The sequence below is a fragment of the Polypterus senegalus genome, chromosome 9 (genome assembly GCF_016835505.1).
Source record: "Polypterus senegalus isolate Bchr_013 chromosome 9, ASM1683550v1, whole genome shotgun sequence".
NCBI classification, from domain to species: Eukaryota; Metazoa; Chordata; class Cladistia; order Polypteriformes; family Polypteridae; genus Polypterus; species Polypterus senegalus.
Window position 1 is genome coordinate 11,291,595 of NC_053162.1, and position 24,772 is coordinate 11,316,366.

The following is a 24,772-nucleotide window of genomic DNA, read 5'->3' on the forward strand; positions in this document are numbered from 1 at the left end:
TGCCACTATTCTGAGCGCACGTAAAAAAATATTGCAAGTGCAAGTGTTGCATTTTGAGGAGAAATTTATTTTGAGCGTACAAAAGCTGAATTTGAGTGAACAAAATTCATTGCTGCGTGCAAAAAATGTATTTCAGTGTTTGCACTTATCCATATACACACACACAATAGCACCCCTCTCGCTCAGTTTTTCATTTGCGCTTGCTCGCAATGTGTTGCTTGCGCTCACAACATTCTCTGCTGCAAGCGCTCAACTCTCTGTACACCGTTATAAGTGTGCCACAAAACCAACCAATCACAAACTTGGTTTCAAAAATTCTGATTGGCTCTTACGGTCTCCAATCAGCTCGCTAGCTGCTGCATTCCGGAAACAGTCCGAAATGTAGCTAAATCCAGCTAAACTCAATTAAACCCCAATTTGCGGATAATATCTTTAATTATTTTATTTTAAAATATATTATTTGTTAAGACTATCGTTGGTGTAGTACTCTCCCAGTCAATGCCTGGATCCTGAAGCTCCTTCAAATCCACAAACATATATAATAGTCATTATTCCAGAATAGGTACTTTTGGGAGTAATGTTATTTTGTGTAAGCGTTTTTTCCAATAAATACAACAATTTAAAAAGAATGCCTTTGTTTTCATGTTCTTCTTACTGTGATTTACATTAGTGGTAATTGATAGGCAAGAATGTATAAAATCACCAGAAGCATCTCGCAGATGTGCCACAATGAATGCAGCAGCTAGCGAGCTGATTGGAGACCGTAAGAGCCAATCAGAATTTTTGAAACCAAGTCTGTGATTGGTTGGTTTTGTGGCACACTTATAACGGTGTACAGAGAGTTGAGCGCTTGCAGCAGAGAATGTTGTGAGCGCAAGCAACACATTGCGAGCAAGCGCATATGAAAAAACTGAGCGAGAGGGGGTGCTATTGTGTGTGTGTATATGGATAAGTGCAAACACTGAAATACATTTTTTGCACGCAGCAATGAATTTTGTTCACTCAAATTCAGCTTTTGTACGCTCAAAATAAATTTCTCCTCAAAATGCAACACTTGCACTTGCAATATTTTTTTACGTGCGCTCAGAATAGTGGCACTGAAATAACGCCATACTAAGGTAACATTAAATACAGCCATGGACATAGCAGGAGATGGCACCAGCACAGCTGGGAACCTTCGATGCATGTACACCGAGTGGCTCACGTGAACTGACGCAGTGCATATATAAAAAGCAATAGTTCCAAAGAGCGCTGAACAAAAACCGAATTACACAATTGAAAAGGCAGCAAAAAATATGAAGCGTCTGATAAGCATATTCATAAATCCAGCTACTATGGAAACAAAGCACACGTTGGAAAAAGTTTATGTCCCACTAAAGGAAGACAGTGTAAAAAAACCTGTGCATGCAGTGTGTCAGGTCTCAGATAAAGAAGACGACGAGCTGTTTATTGATGCAGTAAGAAACGAATCGATGAATGAAACCTGTCATCTTTACAACGATTGACAAACACGGAATGTAACTTGAACACAACACATCCTACAAATACGAACCTGATTGAAAGAAATAATGATAATCAAATCCTTGATGACAGCAACACTCACAAAACAAATACCGTATATTGACAGTAATGTTACGTTATTTTTAAAATGTTCCCTTTTCTTTTTCTACCTTTTTTAACACACTACTTCTCCGCTGCGATACACGGGTATATATATATATATATATATATATATATATATCCCGCTCTACATACTCGAATAATGGATACTTTATTCGCCATCAATGATTGTTTTGGTAAAGCCATACTCAGTGTATTCATTAGATGAACGGTAAAAAAGTAAGAGCGAGGGAGGATGAGTCATTGAGGCATGCAGGCTGTAGTGCGCGTCAACTCTATCTGAATTGCGCGATCACATTTGAAAAAATATATCTTTTCAAGTTCTATTTAGTCCATATGTGTCAAACTCAGGAGATTGCGAGATCATTTTATATACTGTATTATTGTTATTAATGGCCCGGGTATATGAAGCGCTGGTAACACAATAAACTACAGATCCCATAATGCAGCGCTTCAGCTGCCTTGCCGAACACTTACCGCGTTAATCAAGTGTAGCTTATGATGCTGCAAGTTATTGCGAAGCTAGCTCACACGATGCTGAAGAGAAAAGTTGATTCTGAAAATAGAGCCTTTAAAAACCGATGGGAGGCTGAGTATATGTTTACTGAACCCGTGTGTCTCATTTGTGGAGCTAATGTGGCTGTAATTACAGAATTTAATCTAAGACGGCACTATGAGACAAAACATCAGGTTAACCTGAATGCAATGCAGAAGATACAGAAAGCAGAAGAATTAAATAAGAATCTGACACTTCAGCGGACGTTTTTACCCGTGCACAATCACAAAGTGATTTCAATTGAGGCTGCTTTTATGGGAGACACAAATGCAATTTGCCCCACTTTCCCTGTTGCCAAGTAATGTTAAACCAAGTCGTCACTACGGTGTTCCCAAATACGCACTTTGCTGATAAACTGAGCGCACTGAGTTTGCACGGCGCTTTGGTGACTTTGAAGAACAAAAAAAGTCCGTCTACATGCGGCTCGAACCTTGTGCATGTTTGGTAGCACATATCTGTGTGAGAAGCTCTTCTCAGTGATAAAGACTAACAAAACAGCACACAGGATGAGCACCTGCAATCCATCCTGAGAATCTCCACAACACAGAACCTCACAGCAAACAGAAACGAACTTGTGGCCAAAAAAAGATGCCAGGCGTCCAGCTCTAAAATGACATAAGAGCAAAGACAACTGAATGATTTGATTTGTTATTGCTGAAAGGAACACATTTTATTTATATTTCCAGGTTTTGTTATGCAGCATGTTCATATTTGAATTTGTATAATTTTGACAGGATATATTTTTATGGAGAGCAAAATATTATAAGTTGTTTAAGGTTTGAGTTGATTTATTCACGAATAATATTCCTGTCTGTTTTTACCATTCCTACCAAAGATATTTCTGTCGACTAAATAAAAATTCCTTCTATTTAAATAGAACTTGAACAAATACGATAGTTCATAATATCCACGCAGACTTGCATGGAAGAGCGGGAGTTATCCGTTTTAACAAACAGCGTATTGCACGAAATAGCTGTGTGTATTTTATATATATATATATATTATATATTTATATATTTTATATATATATATATATATTTATATAACACTCATCACTCACAACAGTGACAAAACAATTACATTGACAATCAGGTTACGTTATTTTCAAAATGTTTCCTTTTCTTTTTCATTGCTTCTTTAACACTACTTCTCCGCTGCGAAGCGCGGGTATTTTGCTAGTGTATTATAAGCCTAATAATGCAAATAAATGCCCTTCAAAAAGGAGAGGAACTACAAAAACCTCTAGGCTAAGGCTACTATTATGTCCTCCCCTGTCTGGGAATAGGAGGCGGAGTGGTGGCTCTGAGACTAGGGATCTGTGCCAGCAATCCTAAAGGTTGCCAGTTTGAATCCCGTAAATGCCAGCAGTGACGCCACTCCATTGGGCCCTTGAGCAAAGCCTTTAACCTGCAATTGCAGGGGGATAACATCACTCTGGAAATCAGGTCGCCCAACTTGCAGGGGAAACTAAAGGGGTTGGTGGCGGGATTGGCACCCCCACCCTAACACCACTCCACTCCATTCAAACTAGAGTGGTGCTGAGGGGTCACCCGGGTCCTAATCTGGGATCCTGAGACGGACCGTCATGCGGTTTGTGTGGCACAATGTGCTGTATCAGCGCAGGCTCCCTACTGATGTGTGAAACCATTGCTTTGTGTGCTTTTTATAAAACTTTTTTTTTGTAAAAATTAATTTAGCCCTGGGAGAAAAGGGGGAGGGAAAAAAAAAAAAAGCCCTAAAAGTTAAAATTTACGGGTTTGCATTATTAGGGGTTTTAAAAATCGCTCTTTGTCTGACCCCTCACCTGGGACCAATTTGGTATACTCTATTCATCTCAGAGAGAAAATTCTCTCTTTTTCACATACGCCATCTTACTCAGAGTGTTAGGGTCAGAGCACAGGGTCAGCTATTTGTAAAGCCCCCAAACTGGAGCAGGTTAAGGGTCCGACGGAGAAGCATTCCTTCAGTCACTGCTGGGATTCGAACCGGCAACCTTCAAGTTACCTGCCCAGACCTCTCTATCCAAGGACCTAATCTTAATCCTAATTTGTTTTGGGAGACCCGGCCTGGAGCTTCTGCTCCAGACAACATAGCTGCCAGGATCACAGGGGCACTCGGGCCTTTCCACCATGATAAGGTGGCAATCCTCTGCATCGAGAGAAGCCATTTGAGGTGGTTCTGATAAGGATGCCTCCTGGACACCATAGACATATATAGGTAGACGCCACATTCACTGTGTTGCCTAGTCGACACGATACGTCAGCGCATGTGCCCTATTGCGAGTGGCAAAAGTGCCATTTAAACTAATACAGATAGACATGGCATCGTTTACATACAACAGATTTTGGTAAATCGTTTAAATACAATTACTTATATATACCAATAATGGAAATTAAATTCAATAATTATTAAATTAAATAATTCCTCCCATATAAGTAACATTTCTCGGACTGCCTTCTTCCATCTCCAAAACATTTCTAGACTTCGCCCTGTTCTTACGCAACACAGTACTGAAGTATTGGTTAACGCCCGAGTCACCTCACGTTTAGATTACTGTAATGCTATTCTGTAATTCTTCTGCTATTCTATCTGTCATCCCACAAAAACGTATCCATCGCTTACAATTTATTCAAAATTCTGCTGCCAGGATAATAACCTGCTCTTCTAAACCCACTGAACATATCACACCGATTCTCTCAACTTCACTGGCTCCCTGTTAACTACAGAATACGATACACAATCCCGCTCTGAACATTTAAAGCTCTCCACACCTCTCTGATCTCCTCCAGACTGACACTCCTCTCCTCACTCAGATCCTCATCTGCAGCTCGACTTTCTGTACCACACATCAGACTCAGTGCTCTGGGAGCTCGAGCGTCTCTCCTGGTGCTCCTCAACTCGGGAATTCTCTTCCCTCTCATATACGTCAGCTCGATTCAATAACACATTTTAGAACTCCCCTCAAAACTTCTCTTTTCAAACTGGCATACCAATTGTGAATTTTGCACTGGTACTGCCAGTTATCTTTGTTTGTTTGCTAATTATTGCTTTTTGATTTATTATTCTATTGTTTTAAATTTTACTAATGTTTAATTTTATTGTAAGTGACATTGAGTGCTAAGAAAGGCGCCTATTAAATAATTATAATACATATTGAGACGAAAACTCGACCAATGTCTGAAAATCAAAATAGCTGCAACTGGCAGTCTGGTCGGTCTTTTGACAGTGAAATGGCAAAAACAAAATTTTATTGTATACAAATTGGCTTAATTTCTGAAAACATTTCACTCATTCCTCTCTCAAAACACACACACACACACACAATGTGGTTACTTAAATATTTACAGGATAGGATCTAAAATCCTTGAAAGAGAACTGTCTTCCATAGCTTTTTCCGTGTGTTGCCACTCTATTTTGAGAGTATTCAGTGTGGCAATATGGTGCAGCCTTAGGTTGTGGAAGACAGACACAACTAAAGACATGAGCATAAAATTATGGTTGTCAATTTCAAACTGTTTCCCCTCAATGTGCTCCTTGAGACAGAAAAAAAAAAACACATCTGAACCAATCTCAGTCTGAACAAAACTGACTGATCAAAGATACACGGACAGCTTGCCCACCTTGACTGGACCCTCAGAAGGAATCATCAAATCTCCTTTGTTTTTTAATGTGAGTAAGTGGTAGCTTTGATCATATGACGCCGGTACAACATCTGCTACCAGACTAGCACGGCACACATAACAGGACAGCTTTTTCCAAATCCCGTCTAAGGGCTACCTGACCTCCCACTGCATCCTAAGGTGGATTTCTTTGGGAAACCTTCAAAGTTTGAGAAATGTTAACAGCCAATAACAATTAGTTACTAAACACATCTAGCCAAAACGTTGTTTGGAGGCTCACTTGAGCGCATAAATGCATAGCTTTGCTAGCTTAGCCTGGTATAGCTAAAGATTATAAAACAGGATTTTCTAATGGCCAAATATAACCTAAACAATTGTTCAGCCTTACCTATGAAATGTAATCCCCCGGGATCTGGTTTGGAGCGCACAGCGGTTTGTACAATCCCAAGCAGCACATTTGTGAGGCATTTTTATCCATCCAGAAGTGGAAGTCCAGGGTGATGTTTTTAGATGGGTGCAGAATTGGCTCAGAGACAGGAAGCAGAGGGTGATGGTGGGAGGAACCTCATCAGAACTGGCCAATGTTAAGAGTGGTGACCAACAGGGGGCAGTGCTATACATATATATATATATATTGATTTTCTGAATATATAAAGTCATTCATTCCGTCAAAACTTGAATATATAAAGTCAGCGTCTGTATATATAAAGTCATTCCAGATTATATAAAGTCAAAACCCGAGTATATAAAGTCAGCGTCGGAATATATTAATGGCCAAGATAAATGCAAGAATGATGCGAAGATGTTCCTCGGCACATTTAGATATGTGCTCTAAATGATTTAGATTGAGGGAATGTTGGGACAGTTCACAGATAAAATTGTCTAATACCATCAAATACTCCGATTTCCGTGCTTGTCATTTTACAAACTAGTGAAAGAAATCTTTCAGTTTGAGTAATGGTTGCGGTAAACTTCCACAGAAGCCACTAAGAGTCACTTGGGCTTGTTAGATTTGTCCAAAAATAAGCCCATACAAAAAGAATAAATAAATAAATAAGTGTTCAAAACGCTGGGCACATGCATCATTTTCAAAACATTAACCAAACAGTTTTTTTAATTTATTTTTCTGAATACGTTTTTGTTAACTTAGTTCAGTTTTTTTTAGTTTACTAAAAATGTGCCTGAGTCGTTTCAATCAATATATTTTGACTTTGACTTTATATAATCAGGAATGACTTTATAAATTCCGTCGCTGACTTTATATATTTAAGTTTTGACTTTATATATTCAGAAAATCAATGTATTTGCCTGTTCGGCACCCCATAATATATGTATATATTAGATATATATACACATTATATTATCTCTAGATATCTCTCTATCTATATATAAATGATTTAGATAGGAATATAAGTAACAAGCTGGTTAAGTCTGCAGATGATACCAAGATAGGTGGATTAGCAGATAATTTGGTATCCGTTGTATCATTACAGAAGGACTTGGGTAGCAGACAGGCATGGGCAGATGAAATTTAATGTCAGTAAATGTGAAGAATTACACATAGAAAGGAAAAATGTGAGGTTTGAATACACAATGGGTGGTCTGACAATCGAGAGTCCACCTTACGAGAAGGATTTAGGAGTCATAGTGGACTCTAAGCTATCAACTGCCAGACAGTGTTCAGAAGCCATTAAGAAGGCTAACAGAATGTCGGGTTATATAGCGCCTTGATGTGTGGAGTACAAGTCACAGGAGGTTCTGCTCAGGTCTTTATAAGACAAGGGTGAGGCCTCACCTGGAGTCCTGTGGGCAGTTTGGGTCTCCAGGCTACAAAAAGGACATAACAGCACAAGAAAAGGTCCAGAGAAGAGCGACTAGGCTGATTCCAGGGCTACAGGGGATGAGTTATGAGGAAAGATGAAAAGAGCTGAGCCTTTAATGGAGATGAAGAGGAGACCTGAGTGAAGTATTTAAAATTATGAAGGGAATTAGTACAGTGGATCGAGACTGTTATTTTAAAATGAGTTCATCAAGAACACGGGGACACAGTTGGAAACTTAAGGGTAAATTTCACACAAATATTAGGAAGTTTTTCTTTACACAAAGAACGATAGACACTTGGAATAAGCGACCAAGTAGTGCGGTAGACAGTAAGACGTTAGGGACTTTCAAAACTCAACTTGATGTTTTCTTGGAGGAAATAAGTGGATAGGACTGGCGAGCTTAGTTGGGCTGAATGGCCTGTTCTCGTCCAGAGTGTTCTAATTACTTCACTCCACAGCAGTGCCACTCGCAATATGGCGGCGACGTTGAGTACGATGCTGCTGGTAATGCGGCGTCTAGTAATTATGTCTATGCTGGACACCACCCCTTACAGACATAACCAGACATTCCCCCTCCCCCGAGGAAAACCCACGGCATGCTGGGAGGATTGTATCTCCCAAATGGCTTGGGAACACCTTGGGATCCCACAGTACAAGTGAAAGGGTCCTATGAGCCTCACTACTAAGCCAGTTGCCCCCACAACCCTGACTTCAGATTTACGGTGGAAAAACGGATGAATGAAAGTTTACCAACAAAACCTCAGCAACTAAAAAACACTTAAACAGCTTATTGTGGACTTCTCTAGAACACAAAAAAAATTTAGAAAAATAAGCAACGACTCCAAAACAGAGCGCGATCTACTAGGAGATTTGCTGACTGACATACTCAAAGGAGAAGCAGACGGATATTAAAACCACACACAGGACTGTGAAGTTAGCGAGAGTCAATTGAGCAAATCGTCACGTAGAAGAGTTTAGTCAGACTTACCTGAACATCTGCAAAGGAGCCAACCACGTACCTGCAAGAACAGCCGAGAGGCAAAAATATTACCACGGCAAAGAAAAATAATAATTGTACAACATCTGCTACAATATTGCAAATCAAGCAGCAAATGCATGGAGCATACCCTCCAGCTAACAAAATGTTTTGTCAGTTCCCAGAGCACCTAACCGGCAGCCGCTTTATTCACTGCGTGTCAATCAAAATCTAACATTGAAAATTGCTCTCCTGGGATGCTTTGCTGCAACTTTATCAGGAGAGGGGAAAAAAAAAAAAAAAAAAGCGTTTTTATATTTCTTCTATTTTATTTAGACTTAAAAAGGGTACCAACTGTCAATTTTGGGTAATTTACACTATAAAATGTGAATAACTACAATATATAAAGCACACATCCACTGGTATATGCAGAGACTGGATTAGAAAAAAATAGATCAAAATAAAAAGAGGGAATGACAGCGTATGAAATTAAAAAATGAAAAAATACGGAAAGGCACGTGTTAAGAGGGACAAAGTCACAAAGTTATGGACAGTCCACACTGATGGTCACTGGCTATTCCTGTTGATGATGTAGAAGGGATGGTGTGAGGAGACTGGTCACTGGACAGAAAATGGCAGTGGGAGGGGAAAAAGAAATTGGTTCAGGGTGTTAGCTTCGTCCATATCCCCTTCTAGCACCTCAGCCCCATAATTATACTTTGGTACTTCCCCTTTAAGATGGCAATCTAAGAAATCAACGTTGACCTCAGCGTTAACATTTGCACTGCACTATTCGATGTGTGTGTCTCTGTTGTATGGCATTTGGTATGGGATTCTGAAAAGCAGCGTTAATGTCTGGGATGCGCCATCTATTGGAATGATAAATACGATGTATAGGTCTGCTATATGCCATTTGGTATGGGAATTCATAAAAGCAGTGCTAATATGTTTGCAATCTGCCATCTGTTGGAATGACAAAGACCTAGCAACTTGACAGCCACACAGACTCTTACCCTTTGAAGTTGGATTAGTTGTGCTACCCATCTAAAATGTGGTGAAATTTATGTAATCAATGTAGACCTCAGTGTTAATGTTTGCAGGGCACCATGTAGCACATTGTGTCTACGATTTGCCATTTGGTGTGGGTTTTATAAAAGCAATGTTTAATGATTGTGATGCACCATCTGTTGGAATGACCAATACGATGTATAGGTCTGCTATATGCCATTTGGTATGGGATTCATAAAAGCAGTGCTAATGTTTGCAATGTGCCATCTGTTGGAATGACAAATGCAGTGCATTTTATTATTAGAAATGTTTGTGAAATGCCATCTATTGGAATGTCAAAGACCTAGCAACTTGACAGCCACACAGACTTTTATCCTTTTAAGCTGGATTAGTTGTGCTACCCATCTAAGATGTGTTCAAATCCAAGTAATCAATGTAGACCTCACCATTAATGTTTGCAGGGCAACATGCAGCACATTATGTCTGCTTTATGCCATTTGGTATGGGATTCATAAAAGCAGGGCTAATGTTTGTATTGGTTAGTGAATTAAAGGAATGGATGAATAAGAACTACTTGTCTCTAAATACAGATAAAACAGAGATGTTAATTGTTGGAGGGAATGACGCTGATCACAGCAATATTGTGTTAAACATTTAACTCAGTTGGAATCCCAATTAATTTTACTGAATCAGCCCGCAATCTAGGTGTTATCTTTGATTCTAGCATGTCATTTAAAGCGCATATTACAAAGTCGTCCAAAACCTGTTTTTTCCATCTTAAAAATATTAGGAAATTAAGGCGCTTTCTAAATAAACAAGATTGTGAGAAATTAATTCATGCATTTATCTCTAGTAGGATTGACTACTGCAATGCGGTGTTCACTGGCTGTTCAAACTGTTCTCTATACAGCCTCCAGTTAATCCAAAATGCCGCTGCAAGAATTATTACAAGAACAAGAAAATATGAACACATAACCCCAGTTCTTAAATCTTTACACTGGCTCCCAGTTAAGTTTAGGGCAGATTTCAAAATCCTCCTTTTAACATATAAAGCATTAAATGGCCAAGGTCCGGCTTACTTGTCTGAACTTATCATGACTTACAAACCTGAGCACATTAAGATCTCAAGATGCCGGTCTGCTTAGGATTCCAAGGATTAATAAAATAACAGTGGGAGGTCGAGCTTTTAGTTACAGGGCCCCTAAACTGTGGAATGGTCTTCCTGCTTCCATAAGAGATGCCCCTTCAGTCTCAGCCTTTAAATCCCGGCTGAAGACTCACTACTTCAGTTTAGCATATCCTGACTAGAGCTGCTGATTAACTGTACATACTGCATCTCTGTTGTTAGTCATTAGCACTAAAACATAAGTAACATGATAATTATATTTGAATACTAACCCTCACCTATTCTGTTTCTTTTCTCGGTACCCAAATGTGGCCATTGGTGCCACGGCCCACTTGCCAAGTTGTTTGCCTGCCTATGGTAAAGTCATCCCTGATGGAGGATCACAGGAATCATGGGAAAGAGGGTCCTTTCATCGAGCAACGTTTCAGCCGTGGCATGGCCAAATGGGAGGCAGCTAGATGGATGAGGTCTTCAGGAAAATATCCAAACCTAATTATGTCATATCATCTACTGTTAAACCGTACTTCTAAAATTTTTATTATTATGCTGTCTTAAGGAATTGTTCTGTTCTGTGTATTGTATTGTATTGACCCCTACTTTTGACACCCACTGCACGCCCAACCTACCTGGAAAGGGGTCTCTCTTTGTACTGCCTTTCCCGAGGTTTCTTCCATTTTTCCCTACAAGGTTTTTATTGGATGTTTTTCCTTGTTGTCTTAGAGAGTCAAGGCTGGGGGGCTGTCAAAAGGCAGGGCCTGTTAAAGCCCATTGCGGCACTTCCTGTGTGATTTTGGGCTATACAAAAATAAACTGTATTGTATTGTATTGTATTGGTCATTCCAACAAATGGTGCATCACAATGTATAGGTCTGTTAAATGGCATTTGGTATGGGATTCATAAAAGCAGTGCTAATGTTTGCAATGAGCCATCTGTAGGAATGACTAATGCAGTGCATTTTATTACTACAAATGTTTGGTGATATGCCAACTTTTGGAATGACAAAGGAATAGCAAGTGGACAGGCACTTGTTCTCTTATTCAGTTGGACTCGATGTACTGCCTTGTGTAAGAGGAGTTGAAATCTCAGTAATCAATGTAGACCTCGGTGTTAACATTTGCAGTGCATTATGTAATATCTACATCTGATAGGTCATTTGGTATGGGATTCATAAAATCAAGGGCAATGATTGTGAAGCACCATTTGTTGGAATGAAAAACAATGCATTTTACTACTAAAAATGTTGATGTGTCATCTGTTGGAATGGCAGAGACACAGCAACTGGATGGACAGAGACAGACTTTTTATAATACACTTACACAGAGTCTTACCCATGCTCAAGATGCTTATATTATTAAGATGTATAAAAAAAACTGAAATATCCTTTTGACACAAGTATTCAGACCCTTTACTTTCTAAAGAAGATACTGGGCTGGAGTATGAGGCAACAAGCTTCACTAGATTCACTAGCTTCTAGATTTGGGGATTTTCTGCCCTTCTCAAACTCTGTCAGGTTGAGACGGAGACCATCGGTGGCCAGCTAGTTTCCAGATCCCTCCAGGGATGTTCAATTGGGTTCGAGTCCGGACTCTGGCTGTGCCACTCAAGGACATTCTCCGATTGGTCCACTTGTGTTGTTTTCGCTTTGTGTCCTGTTGAAAGGTGAACTTTTGGCCTCAGGCACCCTGGAACAGCAGGTTTCCCTGAAGAATGTCCCTGGACTTTGCTCCCTTCAGCTTCCCCTCATCCCTGACTGGCCTCCCAGTCTGTGCTGCTGAAAAACAACCCCACCGTGGGATGCTGCCATTGTCTTGCTTCACCAGTGGAATGGTATTGCGTAGATCAGGGTTTCTCATCCACCGGTGGGTCATGTGAGGACATTGTTTATAATGGTATTGGGTTGGTGGTCACCACTCCGATGATCACACTCAATCCCAATCCTGCTCCAATGATCAATCACGCTCAAATAACCAATGGGGAGGGATGGACAGACTCTACACCCCCGAAGCTTTGATGATCGCACTCCATTTACCAAAACACTCTCTGATGACCATGCTTGATTCATCAGGGGGTCCAAAACATCCCTTCCTCTCCATGGATAAGCGTGCCCTCCATGGTTTAGCACCTCATGATCTCTCCGAGCTTCCTTACACTAATGCTCATGCATGAAGATCATCGGACGCCACCTTACTCAATGTACCTAAATACAGGTTAGTAACTATGGGTGGCAGAGCTTTTAGTGCGATAGCCCCTAAAATTTAGAGTGCTCTCCATCTCAGGCTCAGTGAGGAAAAAAATCTATTATTCTTTTCACACTCCTGTTAAAAACACATCTCTTCAATGAGTATTATTCATTTTCTTGTCTTGTTAATGTTTATTGAATTGTAAAGTGTCCTTGAGTGTATGAAAGGCGCTACATAAATAAAAATTATGAAGTGAGAAGCTCAGGAAATGAAGGGATCGCTAGCAGTTTACAGCGTTAGTAACCGTTTCATTTGGATTGAATGGTTTATTTTAGTTATTATTATCTAAAGACTTGCACATACTGAAAAAAGTCAGAGATGCGCAAAGTGTACAAATTTTATGGAAACTTGAAATAGACATTGCATGCATAACTAACATGCAGGGTTCCCAGCTTTAAACAAAAAATGGTTGCCAGATCTTTAAGAACGACGCAGCTGAAACGAGGATGCAAGGTGGTCTTTCCTATTCTACCCCTCACAGAACAGAACTGCAAAGATTAACAAACCATTCAAAGGGTCTGCAGTTGCTGCTGCCACCTCTCATCCACAGCTGCCTCCTGCCTTGTAAGCAGTGCTAATGGGGTAGACCCCCGCTTCCCAAAACGTTCAACTGAATTGGCACATTATAAAGTAATAATGGATAACTGGCGACGCGGTGTTCTCCAAATCGTCAAACTCCTCAGGCACTGGCCGTTTTGCTGTTAATCTTTATGCAGATTTCAAGAACCTCACAGGTCGTAGCACATGCAATACAGCAGGATAGCACAGGCAATTTGCAGTTGAATACAGAGCCAGAATAGCATTTTTTTCCATTAAAGATTAACATTAAAACACACAAGAGATACTCACGAAGAAAGTCCTGCTACATAAGGTCCCAGATGTGGATGTTCTCTTACACGAAGCTATTAAAAAAATCAAAGAAAAGGCGCTGAAAATGTGGAAAGGGTTAATTATGAGAATGTGTGAACATGAGACATGGGCCATCAGATAATCCGATGAGAAAGGCACAATTAACAGACAAACAGATATGAAAGGCACTATATAACAGACACAGACAGACATGAAAGGCACTATATAACAGACACAGACAGACATGAAAGGCACTATATAACTGATACAGACATATATATGGTGCCTTTCATAACTAATAGACAGACATGAAAGGCACTATATAACTGATACAGACATGAAAGGCACTATAACTGATACAGACAGATATATGGTGCCTTTCATAACTAAGACAGACATGAAAGGCACTATATAACTGATAGACATGAAAGGCACTATATAACTGATACAGACAGATATATGGTGCCTTTCATAACTAATAGACAGACATGAAAGGCACTATATAACTGATAGACATGAAAGGCACTATATAACTGATACAGACAGACATGAAAGGCACTATATAATAGACACAGAAATGAGAAAGGCACTATATCACTGACAGATACACACATAGAATGTCCGTCCGACTGTTCCTTATATAATCCTATACCCTTTGATGAATCAACCAAATTTTGCAAAGTTGCTCCCTATGACCATATCAATAAGATGGACTACTTTGGAACTTAAAATTTTGCCCCTTGGGGTCCCAGTGTTTGTCTCCCAACCGAACCCTCCCCCATAAGAGTACATGCTCTCTATCCCCGGTGGGTTACATTTTGCACCCAAATGGCACCTGCTGGCTCAGAACAATCAAACAATTTGAACAGACTGAAGGCAGACTAGCAGACAAAGGAAGCAGAGCCTACCATGACTTACCTGGGCAGCGCCACATGTCTCTCTAAGGCAATATAAATGCCAGTATTGGTGGGGTTTTTTGTGTTTAGCTCCTAGACAATCCCACACCCTTTGACTAATCTGGACCAGATTTTGCTTACATGTTCACTAGATCCATGTGGAGAAGAGAACATTTTGGGTTCCAAAGTAGCCCGATTCTGGAGCTGACAGGGTTTTCTTTTTTTTCTCTCCTGTGTGCTACAATTTGCACAACAGTGCCACCTGCTGGCTGAGAGCAAGCCAAACATCCAAACTAGCAGACAAAATAAGCAGAGCTGAACACGACTTACCAGGCAATGCCATGGTGCTGCTTCTCTGTACTGTAATCTAAATTGGAGTATATTGTGTGTGTGTTTTTGCAAGGGGGGTGTTGGGTGGGCTCGATCAATAGTGGAAGTGCTGTGCAACACAAAGGAGAGAACCAAAAGGGCTGCTGTTTAACTCCTGCTTTGTTGGCTTTTCTTCATAACTAAAGCCCTATGAACCGTCCACCTTGAGCCAAGAAGACAAGTCAGACATGACGGTGTTCATTAATACAACCGAGAAAGGAGTTACCACACTACTGGAGTCCTATTGGACCCCAAAAGGACAAAATACTTGACTCAAGAGCAGAGACGTTGCTTCATCTTTTATCTGCATTGCCTCTTTATCAGACAACAACAGGGTCACCATTTTAAAACACACACACACACACAGAGAAATCATTGCTTTCTACAAATATACCTGTGGTACTAGGGTGTTGTCACTACATTCATAATGGTTAACACGGTATAAGTCAAGTAAAATGACACCTTTTATTGGTCAACTAAAAAATTACATCTTGCCTGAAGGGACCCCCAAGTTATCTCAAAAGCTTGCATATTAATTTTTAATAAAAGGTGTCATTTTACTTGAACTTGTCACTACAAATATATCTGTGAAACACTGGGTACTTCCGTTAGTTTACAATAAAGCATGACCAAGTGGTCTGGATTTCTGAGTCCAAACCTAACACACTTAAATATACACCACGATATATGGACATCTTTCACTATTATTGAACAAATCTATACTTCCAAAACATACTAGACTCGTATATGAAATAAGAAAACATTCGCCTTAATAGATTTTCTTCAACTTCTTTCGTCTGCTCCCTTTAGAGGTTGCCACAGCAGATCATCTTCTTCCATATCTTCCAGTCCTTGTCATCTTGTTCTGTCACACTCATCACCTTCATGTCCTCTCTCACCACATCCATAAACCTTCTCTTAGGCCTTCCTCTTCTCCTCTTCCCTGGCAGCTCTCTCCTTAGTACCCTCCTCTCAGTATACCCAGCATCTCGCCTCTTCACATGTCCAAACCAACGTAATTACACCTCTCTGACTTTGTCTCCCAACCATCCACCTACTGGTTGCATACAAACAAGTCATTAAGTGTATGCGTACACATGTGCATAAAACAGAAGTGATATAAACTGCTCAAAAAAATTAAAGGAACACTTTGAAAACACATCAGATCTCAATGGGAAAAAGAAATCCTCCTGGATATCTATACTGATATAGACTGGGTAATGTGTTAGGAACGAAAGGATGCCACATCGTTTAATGGAAATGAAAATGATCAACCTACAGAGCCCTGAATTCAAAGACGTCCCAAAAATCAGAGTGAAAAAATGATGTGGCATGCTAGTCCATTTTGCCAAAATTTAATTGCAGCAACTCAAAATTGTACGCAGCACTTTGTATGGCCCCTGTGTTCTTGTATACATGCCTGACAACATCGGTGCATGCTTCTAATGAGATGACAGATGGTGTTGTGGGGGATCTCCTCCCAGATCTGGACCAGGGCATCACTGAGCTCCTGGACAGTCTGAGGTGCAACCTGGTGGCATTGGATGGACCAAAACATAATGTCCCAGAGGTGTTCTATTGGAAGACACAGAGAGAGAGAGAGAGAGAGAGAGAGAGAGAGAAGATGGTGTGGCAGCAGAGCGATAGGGTAGAACATTAAACGAGAGTGTAAGAAAAAGAGGAAAAACGATGGGGTAAAGAAAGCTTGAACTAAGGTTGAGGAGAGAGCTGGGATCGTTTTCTTCACATCAATGTTAAACGCGAGGGGGCATTGAGAGGGTTTGGGTCATTGGAACGTGGATGACAAAAGGGAGCTTCGCTTTTCACGGCAGGCAGACGAAACATCAAATGCCTACTTTGTGAGAATTTGCAAGCTAATAGAAATGTGATAAAGAGAATGCCAATTAATCCCACATCAAGATGAAGCTGCAGGTGTTTCGAAGGAGGAGCTGCGAGATTGCTGCATTTCATTGGGGATGTAAAAATGAAGCACGACGACAGTTCCAGGAGGACACCTCGAGTACCCATGGATCCGTCTACTGCATACGAGCACCAATTAAGCACGCCTATGGTTTCTTTTACATTTTTTATTATTGATTTTTATGTGTGAACAGTGTCCGTGCTGTAACTCGTACCAACAAATTGAGTGAAGTTAAACTGATGATATTTCCGGAGTGACATGTTTAATAAATTTTTATTTTATTGTTTTTTTTTCTCATATCCATGATTGTGGGGAGTTTGTACCTGCTGGTTGCATACAAACAAGTCATTAAGTGTATGTGTACACGTGTGCCTAAAACAGAAGTGATAGATTGTGTAATTAACAAAAGGGCGAGTGTTTACAAAGCATTATTTTGAAATATTGGAACAGCAGGTATAAATATAATCATTTTACTGGACCCATTGGTTATTAAAATTAATTGGGATGTGTTTAATGTGGATCCCCTTCACCCTATGACAGAAGTAATGCGCCAGTCCCACGGTGGGAGGGCTACACAGCCATGAACGCCGTGTTTGGAGAGGATGCAACAAGGCCATGATGAGAGGTACACCATCCCTAATGTGAAGCATGGAGGGGGATCTCTGATGTTCTGGGGATGTGTGAGCTCCAGTGGCACAGGTACCTTAGAGGAAATTGATGGCAAGATGAATGCCGGAATATACTGGAGGACAACTTGCTCTTTAAACAAAAATTGCTAAAACCACATTACTTTAACATGGCTTTCTCAAAACTTCATTTTAGTTTAATTCTGATGCTCTGTATATTCAATTAAATTGTCATAACTATTCATGGTGGCTCCAAAACCCCCCCTACTCTCTCTTCTGTTCTTTTCCTGGTTTTCTGTGGTGGCGATCTGCGCCACCACCACCTAGTCAAAGCACCGTGATGTTCCTACAGTGATGGATTAAAGGCCAGAAGTCCACATGACCGTCATCATCAAGTCCTTCCATGACAACCCTGAACACAATGAGGACTGAGTGAGGTCATTGATGTGAGGTAGAACGCCTAGAGGGGGCTGGGTGGTCTCATGGTCTGAAACCCCTGCAGGTTTTAATTTTTTCTCCAGCCGTCTGGAGTGTTTTTTTTTTTTTTTTTGTCCTCCCTGGCCATCGGACCTTACTTTTATTCTATTTTAATGAGTTTGGTCTTATTTTAAATTCTTTGTCTCTCTCTTTCTTCATCATGTGCACTTTGAGCTTCATTATTTGTATGAAAATGTGCTATAGAAATAAATGTTGTTGTTCAGTCTAGAAGCTGCGCATGGGGCGTACTTGAATCTTCCAACGACAGTGATCCAAAACACTAGGCCAAGTTGACCGTTCGGTGGCTACAGCAGAAATAAACGTGAAGGTGTTGGAGTGGCCATCACGGTCACCTGACCTCAACTTCACTGAGCCACTATGGCAGCGTTTCTCAACCTTTAAGTATCTGCGACCCGAGTTTTCATAAGTTTTAATCATGCCCCCCTAACATTTTTTTGAAATGTAGATGTATATTTTATTATACCTACTTAACTTTTATCGACATTTATCCAACACTATATTTACTGTTCTAGTATCAGAATGTAGTTTAAGATAATTTGTTTTGGTTTCAACAGATTTTTTTTCATATTTTTTTCGTTTTCTTTTTTTCACATCTTCGCACCCCCTTTTATGTTACTTCGTGCCCCCCTAGGGGGGCCCGCCCCACAGGTTGAGAACCACTGCACTATGGGGCGAACTCAAGATGTGCAGGTCATGCAAGGCAACCCATACATTTAAGAGACCTGGGCAGCTACACCACCTGAGAAAAATCAACGACGTCATCCACAACTATCACAAAAGACTTCATGCCATCACTGATGCTAAAGGGGGCAACACACAGTAGTGAAGAACTAAGGGTATGCAAACTTTTCAACAGGACCTGTCATTTTTCCTTATCACTATGATCTTTTTAATGGTTGTGCTCTTCTGTGATGCCTTAAAGTTTAATTTGAATTCCATTAAATGTCAATGAAAGGTCTTTTGCCCGATCAGTGGTTTTTAAGAATATGGTACACATTGTACAAATTCTCTGAGGCTAATGATCTGCGCTGGTATCCTGAAGGTTGCCGGTTTGATATCCCCGTCACTGCCAAAAGAGATCCTACTCTGCTGGGCCCTTGAGCAAGGCCCTTAACCTTCATTTGCTCCAGGGGTGCTGTACAATGGCTGACCCTGCGCTCTGACCCCAAGGGGTATGCGAAAACTAAAATTCCTAATACAAGAAATTGTAGAAGGCGAAAAAAAACAAAAAAAAAAACATTCTGCCAGGGTATAAAAACTCATGAGCACAACTATCTATGGTGAATAAGACAAGCAATAGGACACGTGTCCAGAAAGGCAGGAAGATATTTATGCCTTTTTGCCTGGAAACTCACTAAAGTAGTTCAAGCTGGCTACTCCACCAGCATCCTTAGGCTTCACTTTAAAGTCTTCTTTCGGCTGCTCCCGTTAGGGGTTGCTACAGCCAATCCTTTTCCAGATCTTTGTCCTCGTCATCTTGCTCTGTCACACCCATCACCTGCATGTCCTCTCTCACTACATCCATAAACCTTCTCTTAGGCCTTCCTCTTTTCCTCTTGGCTAGCAGCTCTATCCTTAGTACCCTTCTCTTATTATACCCCTCATCTCTCCTCTGGACATGTCCAAACCAACACAATCTCACCTCTCTGACCAATCTCTCCCAACTGTCCAACCTGTGCTGACCCTCCAATGTCCTCATTTCTAATCCTATCCCTCCTCGTCACACCCAATGCATATCTGATCATCTTTAACTCTGCCACCTCCAGTTCTGTCTCCGGCTTTCTTCTCAGCGCCACCGTCTCCAGCCCATATAACATAGCTGGTCTCACTACCATCCTGTAGACCTTCCCTTTCACTCTTGCTGATACCCGTCTGTCACAAATCACTCCTGACACTCTTCTCCACCCACTCCACTCTGCCTGCACTCTTTCACTTCTCTTCCACAATCCCCTTTACTCTGTACTGTTGATCTGATTAAGTATTTAAACTCATTCACCTCTACCAGCTCTACTCCCTCCATCCTCACTGTTCCTACTGATCTTCAGTCCTCTCCTTTCTAGAGCATATCTCCACCTCTCCAGGGTCTCCTCAACCTGCTCCCTACTATCGCTACAGATCATAATGTCATCACTTTAAACAGTAAAAGCAAGAAAACAGGGCTGTAAAGAAAAAGCTTGCAATTTGTGTTTGGTCAAAAGTTCAACTGGGTCAGGAACAAATCTCAACATAAGAAGAAACCTAACATTTATTGGAGGATTGTTTTTTTTTTTTTTAGTTTCCCCAATGCCAGGGTAATATATTCTTCAAATATACCGCAATATACTGCAATATATAAAAAATGATAGGTATCTTGAAATATAAACTCTAAAATACTGCATATTGCACATATTGTCCAGGGTTTTAAATCACCCGTTAGCTCACAAACCGTTTGAATTATTGACCTGAAACTTGGTACACAGATGCTACGTGACGTCTACTCTCCGCTTTTGGGGTGATGATTGACCCTCCTCTGTTTTTTTATTTTTTTATTTTATTGTAGAATCAACTCTGGTCAGACAGTACAGCGCCGTGGTCATCCCTACCACCCTTGCCGTCACTTCCACTTCTTATTTTAAATCATTCCTGAGGCAGATTGAAGACTTAAATGCCAGCTTACGTGAAAAATTAAGGAAAACGTACTAAGCAGTTGCAACACAAACACTGACTTCAGCAGTTTTAACGTGAAAAGATGCCAACGAAAGAAGAGATGAAGCGGGCCGCCAGGGTGGAGAAAAGAAGAGGAAGCAGCAAGCTTATCAACCTCCGAGAAAACGAATGATAAACAAGCAGAAGAAGAAGTGAATGAGAACTAGGAATGCTCAAGTCAAGTGTGTTCACTGCGCATTCTCGTCATAGCAGTGCGCCGTTACTGGTAAATTATAATAAGCAAGCACAGTATGCTTAAAAATATATCTAAAAAAAATGGTAAATGGCCTGTATTAGATATAGCGCCTAACTAGAGTTCAAGAACCCCCCTAGGTGCTTTACAACACAACAGTCATTCACCCATTCACACGCTGGTGATGATAAGCTACTATGTAGCCACAGCTGCCCTGGGGCACACTGACAGAAGTGAGGCTGCCGAACACACTGGCGCCACCAATCCTTCCGACCACCACCAGCCGGCAAGGTAGGTTAAGTGTCTTGCCCAAGGACACAACAGCTGCATTCTCATGCCGGGAGCCAGGATCGAACCTGCGACCCTCCGATTGCTGGACAACCCGCTCTACCGACTGAGCTACTGCTGCCCTAATAGCTAATAGCTTTAAGAAATGCAAGTTCTAAATTATAAAATCTTGTAATAGTATATTTTAGAAAACAGTTCTGAAAAATTAGCAATTTATATACACATCAATATATTTCAGTATACTGGAAGATATTGAAATATTTTCTCAAATAGTTGAAAGTGTTTAAAACTAGTGGGCAGTAATGAAGATGTATTTAGCTCGTGTTTCATGCTGTCCCCTTTCTATACTGTGGACTTGACCATGTGACGATGCAGGTTCGCTCTATGCTCCCATCGTCTGTCCCGGGAGCCCTTGAACCCTGCACGGTCGGTAATGCTACTGATAAGCACGGCAGTGAGGCACAACAAATAGAGCAAGGGGATGGTGCAAAATTGTAAAATGCTTTTATTAAAATTAAATCAAAACAGTATCCAAATAGTGCAGCGTTTCAAATCTTCAATAAATAAATAATCCATTAAAAACAGAGGCGAAAAGTGGAGGTTAAAATCTATTAGAAAAAAATCTAAAACAAAGAGGTTAAAATAATGGCTGGAAGTTTTCCTTTTAAAAATCCGGTGTATCCTACTACTGGCGGCTCCCCTGCTTCTCCCAAACGGGCTCCGCAACAGGGGAGTCACCTGAGCTGTAGCTGACCTGCTCCGCCTGCTTCGGCTGATCGGTTCGCCTCACCGACCCCTGGCTCCGTTAGGCTCCTCCAAAAAGCGACTTGGGCTCCCACGCTGTGGAATATACGTCCTAAATCCCAACTCCCGCTGCCTTTCGTGGCGAGTCATCCACCTTCCGGTCACTCCCGCTCTTCACAATAAACTCTGCGGGAGCAACCACGACGACTGCTCCCCGGGTGTCTGCCAAAACACCCAGGCGAGCCTGCACTCGCTCATTCTCCTGCACCCTCCCCGTTCTTTCCCATTTTCTTTTTTCTCTCCCCCTTAGCCGCTTCGTGCTTCTATTTATAAAAAGAGGATGTGGCAGCTGTGGCAAATCAGCAGCCCCAAGCTCAATCACGAATGCGGACGGTTTCTCACCTGTGCACTTAGGTGAGCAACGCCCACATCACGAATCATCCCTTGAGTGCGGCGATTATTGTAAAACTAGCCAACCCGCGGCATACCATACGCCGCATAATCTGGACGGTTTAATGATTTTTAAGCAGAGGGAAAAAAATTACATTTGAAAAATCGGTAATGTAATAAGTCAGCAAGAAAAGCAACATTGTAACAATGCACGGAACGAACCAACACACAATCGTCTGAAGTGACTGAAAACTGGCGCACCGTCCTCGAGCCTTCTCCTGCCAGACGGAGGGATGGGGGTGCACGGCGCGGAGTGTGGAACGGGAGGAAAGGATAAGGACGTCCGTTCAGCTCCGTCCGTCATGCTCGTCTGCCGATTTCTCTTTCAGTATGCACTGCCCGCTCATGTGCCCACCTCCAACTCGTCAAGTCGCCGTCTTTACATAGTCCAGATGTACCTGTGAGTGACGTAGACTTTTCACTGCTCTGTTCAGATCTGGCTGCTTTTCTATATATATAATCCACCAAGACACCCGACCATGGTATTAGCAAGGTGGGAGGGGGGTGTGTACAAAGGGTTGGGACGCAACCAGTGGGAGTGTAGGAATCGCACTTAGTTTGCAGCCCGAATGGGGTTCAACGGCTTACCCACGCCGGGTAGACACGCTTAATGTCACGCATAAATATTTATTGAATGCTAAACACTTCTGGAAAGACACAGTTGTCTAAAACGGGTTGGTGTGAGAATACAACAGTAAGCGAATGAAAAGATGGAACTCTGGAGAGAGCAAAATACAACACAATAGTGAACCCGCGGCATAACAAACGCCGCGTGGCTCAGACGTGCATGTGGACTCTTACCGCAGAGGAAAGGGACTAACTGGGTGGTCGGTGAGTTTTTGCGTCCGGGCAAATGGGCAGGCAGTGTGAATGCCTAGAGAGCGAGGGTAGACGCCGGCCGGTGAAAAAGGAGCGTTGGTGGGCAGGAAAACTTCTTCCGTGTTCCTGCAGGAGCATCCAAGATGACGCATGCTTGTCGTGGAAGCGAATAGCTGTATGTAGCGTGTAAAACAGTTTGCTATGGTGTACGAGTCATGCGTCGTAACCGAAAAGTTGGTTTTTAAAGACTGCTTACTTCATTGTGCTTCAACCTCAGTTGTAAAGGATTGTTTTAAGGATCCCATGGGATACCCCTCGCAAACCGTTTCACACGCTGCATATGGCGATTCACCTCCGCGAGAAACATGCCTCTATGAACAGTCAATGCACATGACATTAACCTGACCTGCACTGCATGTGGCCTCTACGACAGACGAATATAAATGACGCCATTTTTCAGTGTCGTCGCGTCCGAGTTGGTGGGTGTGGCCCTGCGAGTTGTCGTATCCAATGGTCTTGGAGTTGGTGGGCATGGCTCTTTCAAGCATGCGCCATAGGTGTCTTATTTGTCGGCGGCTTAGTGAATCCACGCCTCTTCCGGCGTGCTTTCCATGGTTGTCTTGCCAGCCATGCATGGTTGTCTTGTGAATTAGATAGATAGATAGATATGAAAGGCACTATATAATTAATAGATAGATAATTATATAGTGCCTTTCATATCTATCAATTTATATAGTGCCTTTCATATCTATCCATCTATCACTTATATAGTGCCTTTCATATCTATCTATCAATTTATATAGTGCCTTTCATATCTGATAGATGGGCCTCTTGATGGGAGCTGTGAACCCGCAACACCACAGACCAGAATGTCCCAAATCCTGCCCTCCTAACACGGTCAGGTACTGCAGTTCAGCACCCCCAAACCCATACACCCCTCGCTCAAACTTTAACTAGGGATGCTCCGATCAGTCAGACGCCAATCTAAATCGCACCCTCACTTGGTGATCGCTAAATTGGCCAATCACAAAAGCTGATCATTTCAGGCCCAGCCTTTCTAAGCTTTACGGTAAATTAGTTTTAGCTCTCCTTTTCGCTAGGCACTGCAGTGATCAAGTCCTCCTGCCGTGTAAACAGAGAGCAGCAATTCCAGGGAGTCGGACTCTTCCAAATAGTAGAGAACGAGGGCCGATTAGAATATATCGGCCTTTAACGTTACATAAAGTGGAGTAATAAACTGCAAAAACAGAAGAATCGGAGAAGTCATCTTGTACAATTAGACAAAACCGCAAGAAAAAGCTACTTGAATGAATTCAGACCTTTCTATTTTGTCCTTTAAATGAAGGCAGACACCATTGCAGTATGGACAGAGAGCTTGAGTGCGAGTGGAGCAGGTTACATTTTTAACTGGAAAAAAGTAAAGAAGAATTGAAAATTGCTGCTTGGTATTAACAGCAAAATGCA

General features: G+C 41.5%; 1 protein-coding gene across 1 annotated transcript in view; it reads right to left on the reverse strand.

The window, feature by feature from the left end:
* Window positions 1–24,772, reverse strand: part of LOC120535337 (kinesin-like protein KIF14) — a 79,864-nt gene that overhangs the window by 23,142 nt on the left and 31,950 nt on the right. The window contains exons 6-7 of the mRNA XM_039763112.1: window positions 13,820–13,872; window positions 8,608–8,638 (exon numbers count right to left, since the gene is read on the reverse strand). Coding sequence (XP_039619046.1) covers window positions 8,608–8,638; window positions 13,820–13,872 — 84 coding nt within the window. The remainder of the gene's footprint in view (window positions 1–8,607; window positions 8,639–13,819; window positions 13,873–24,772) is intronic.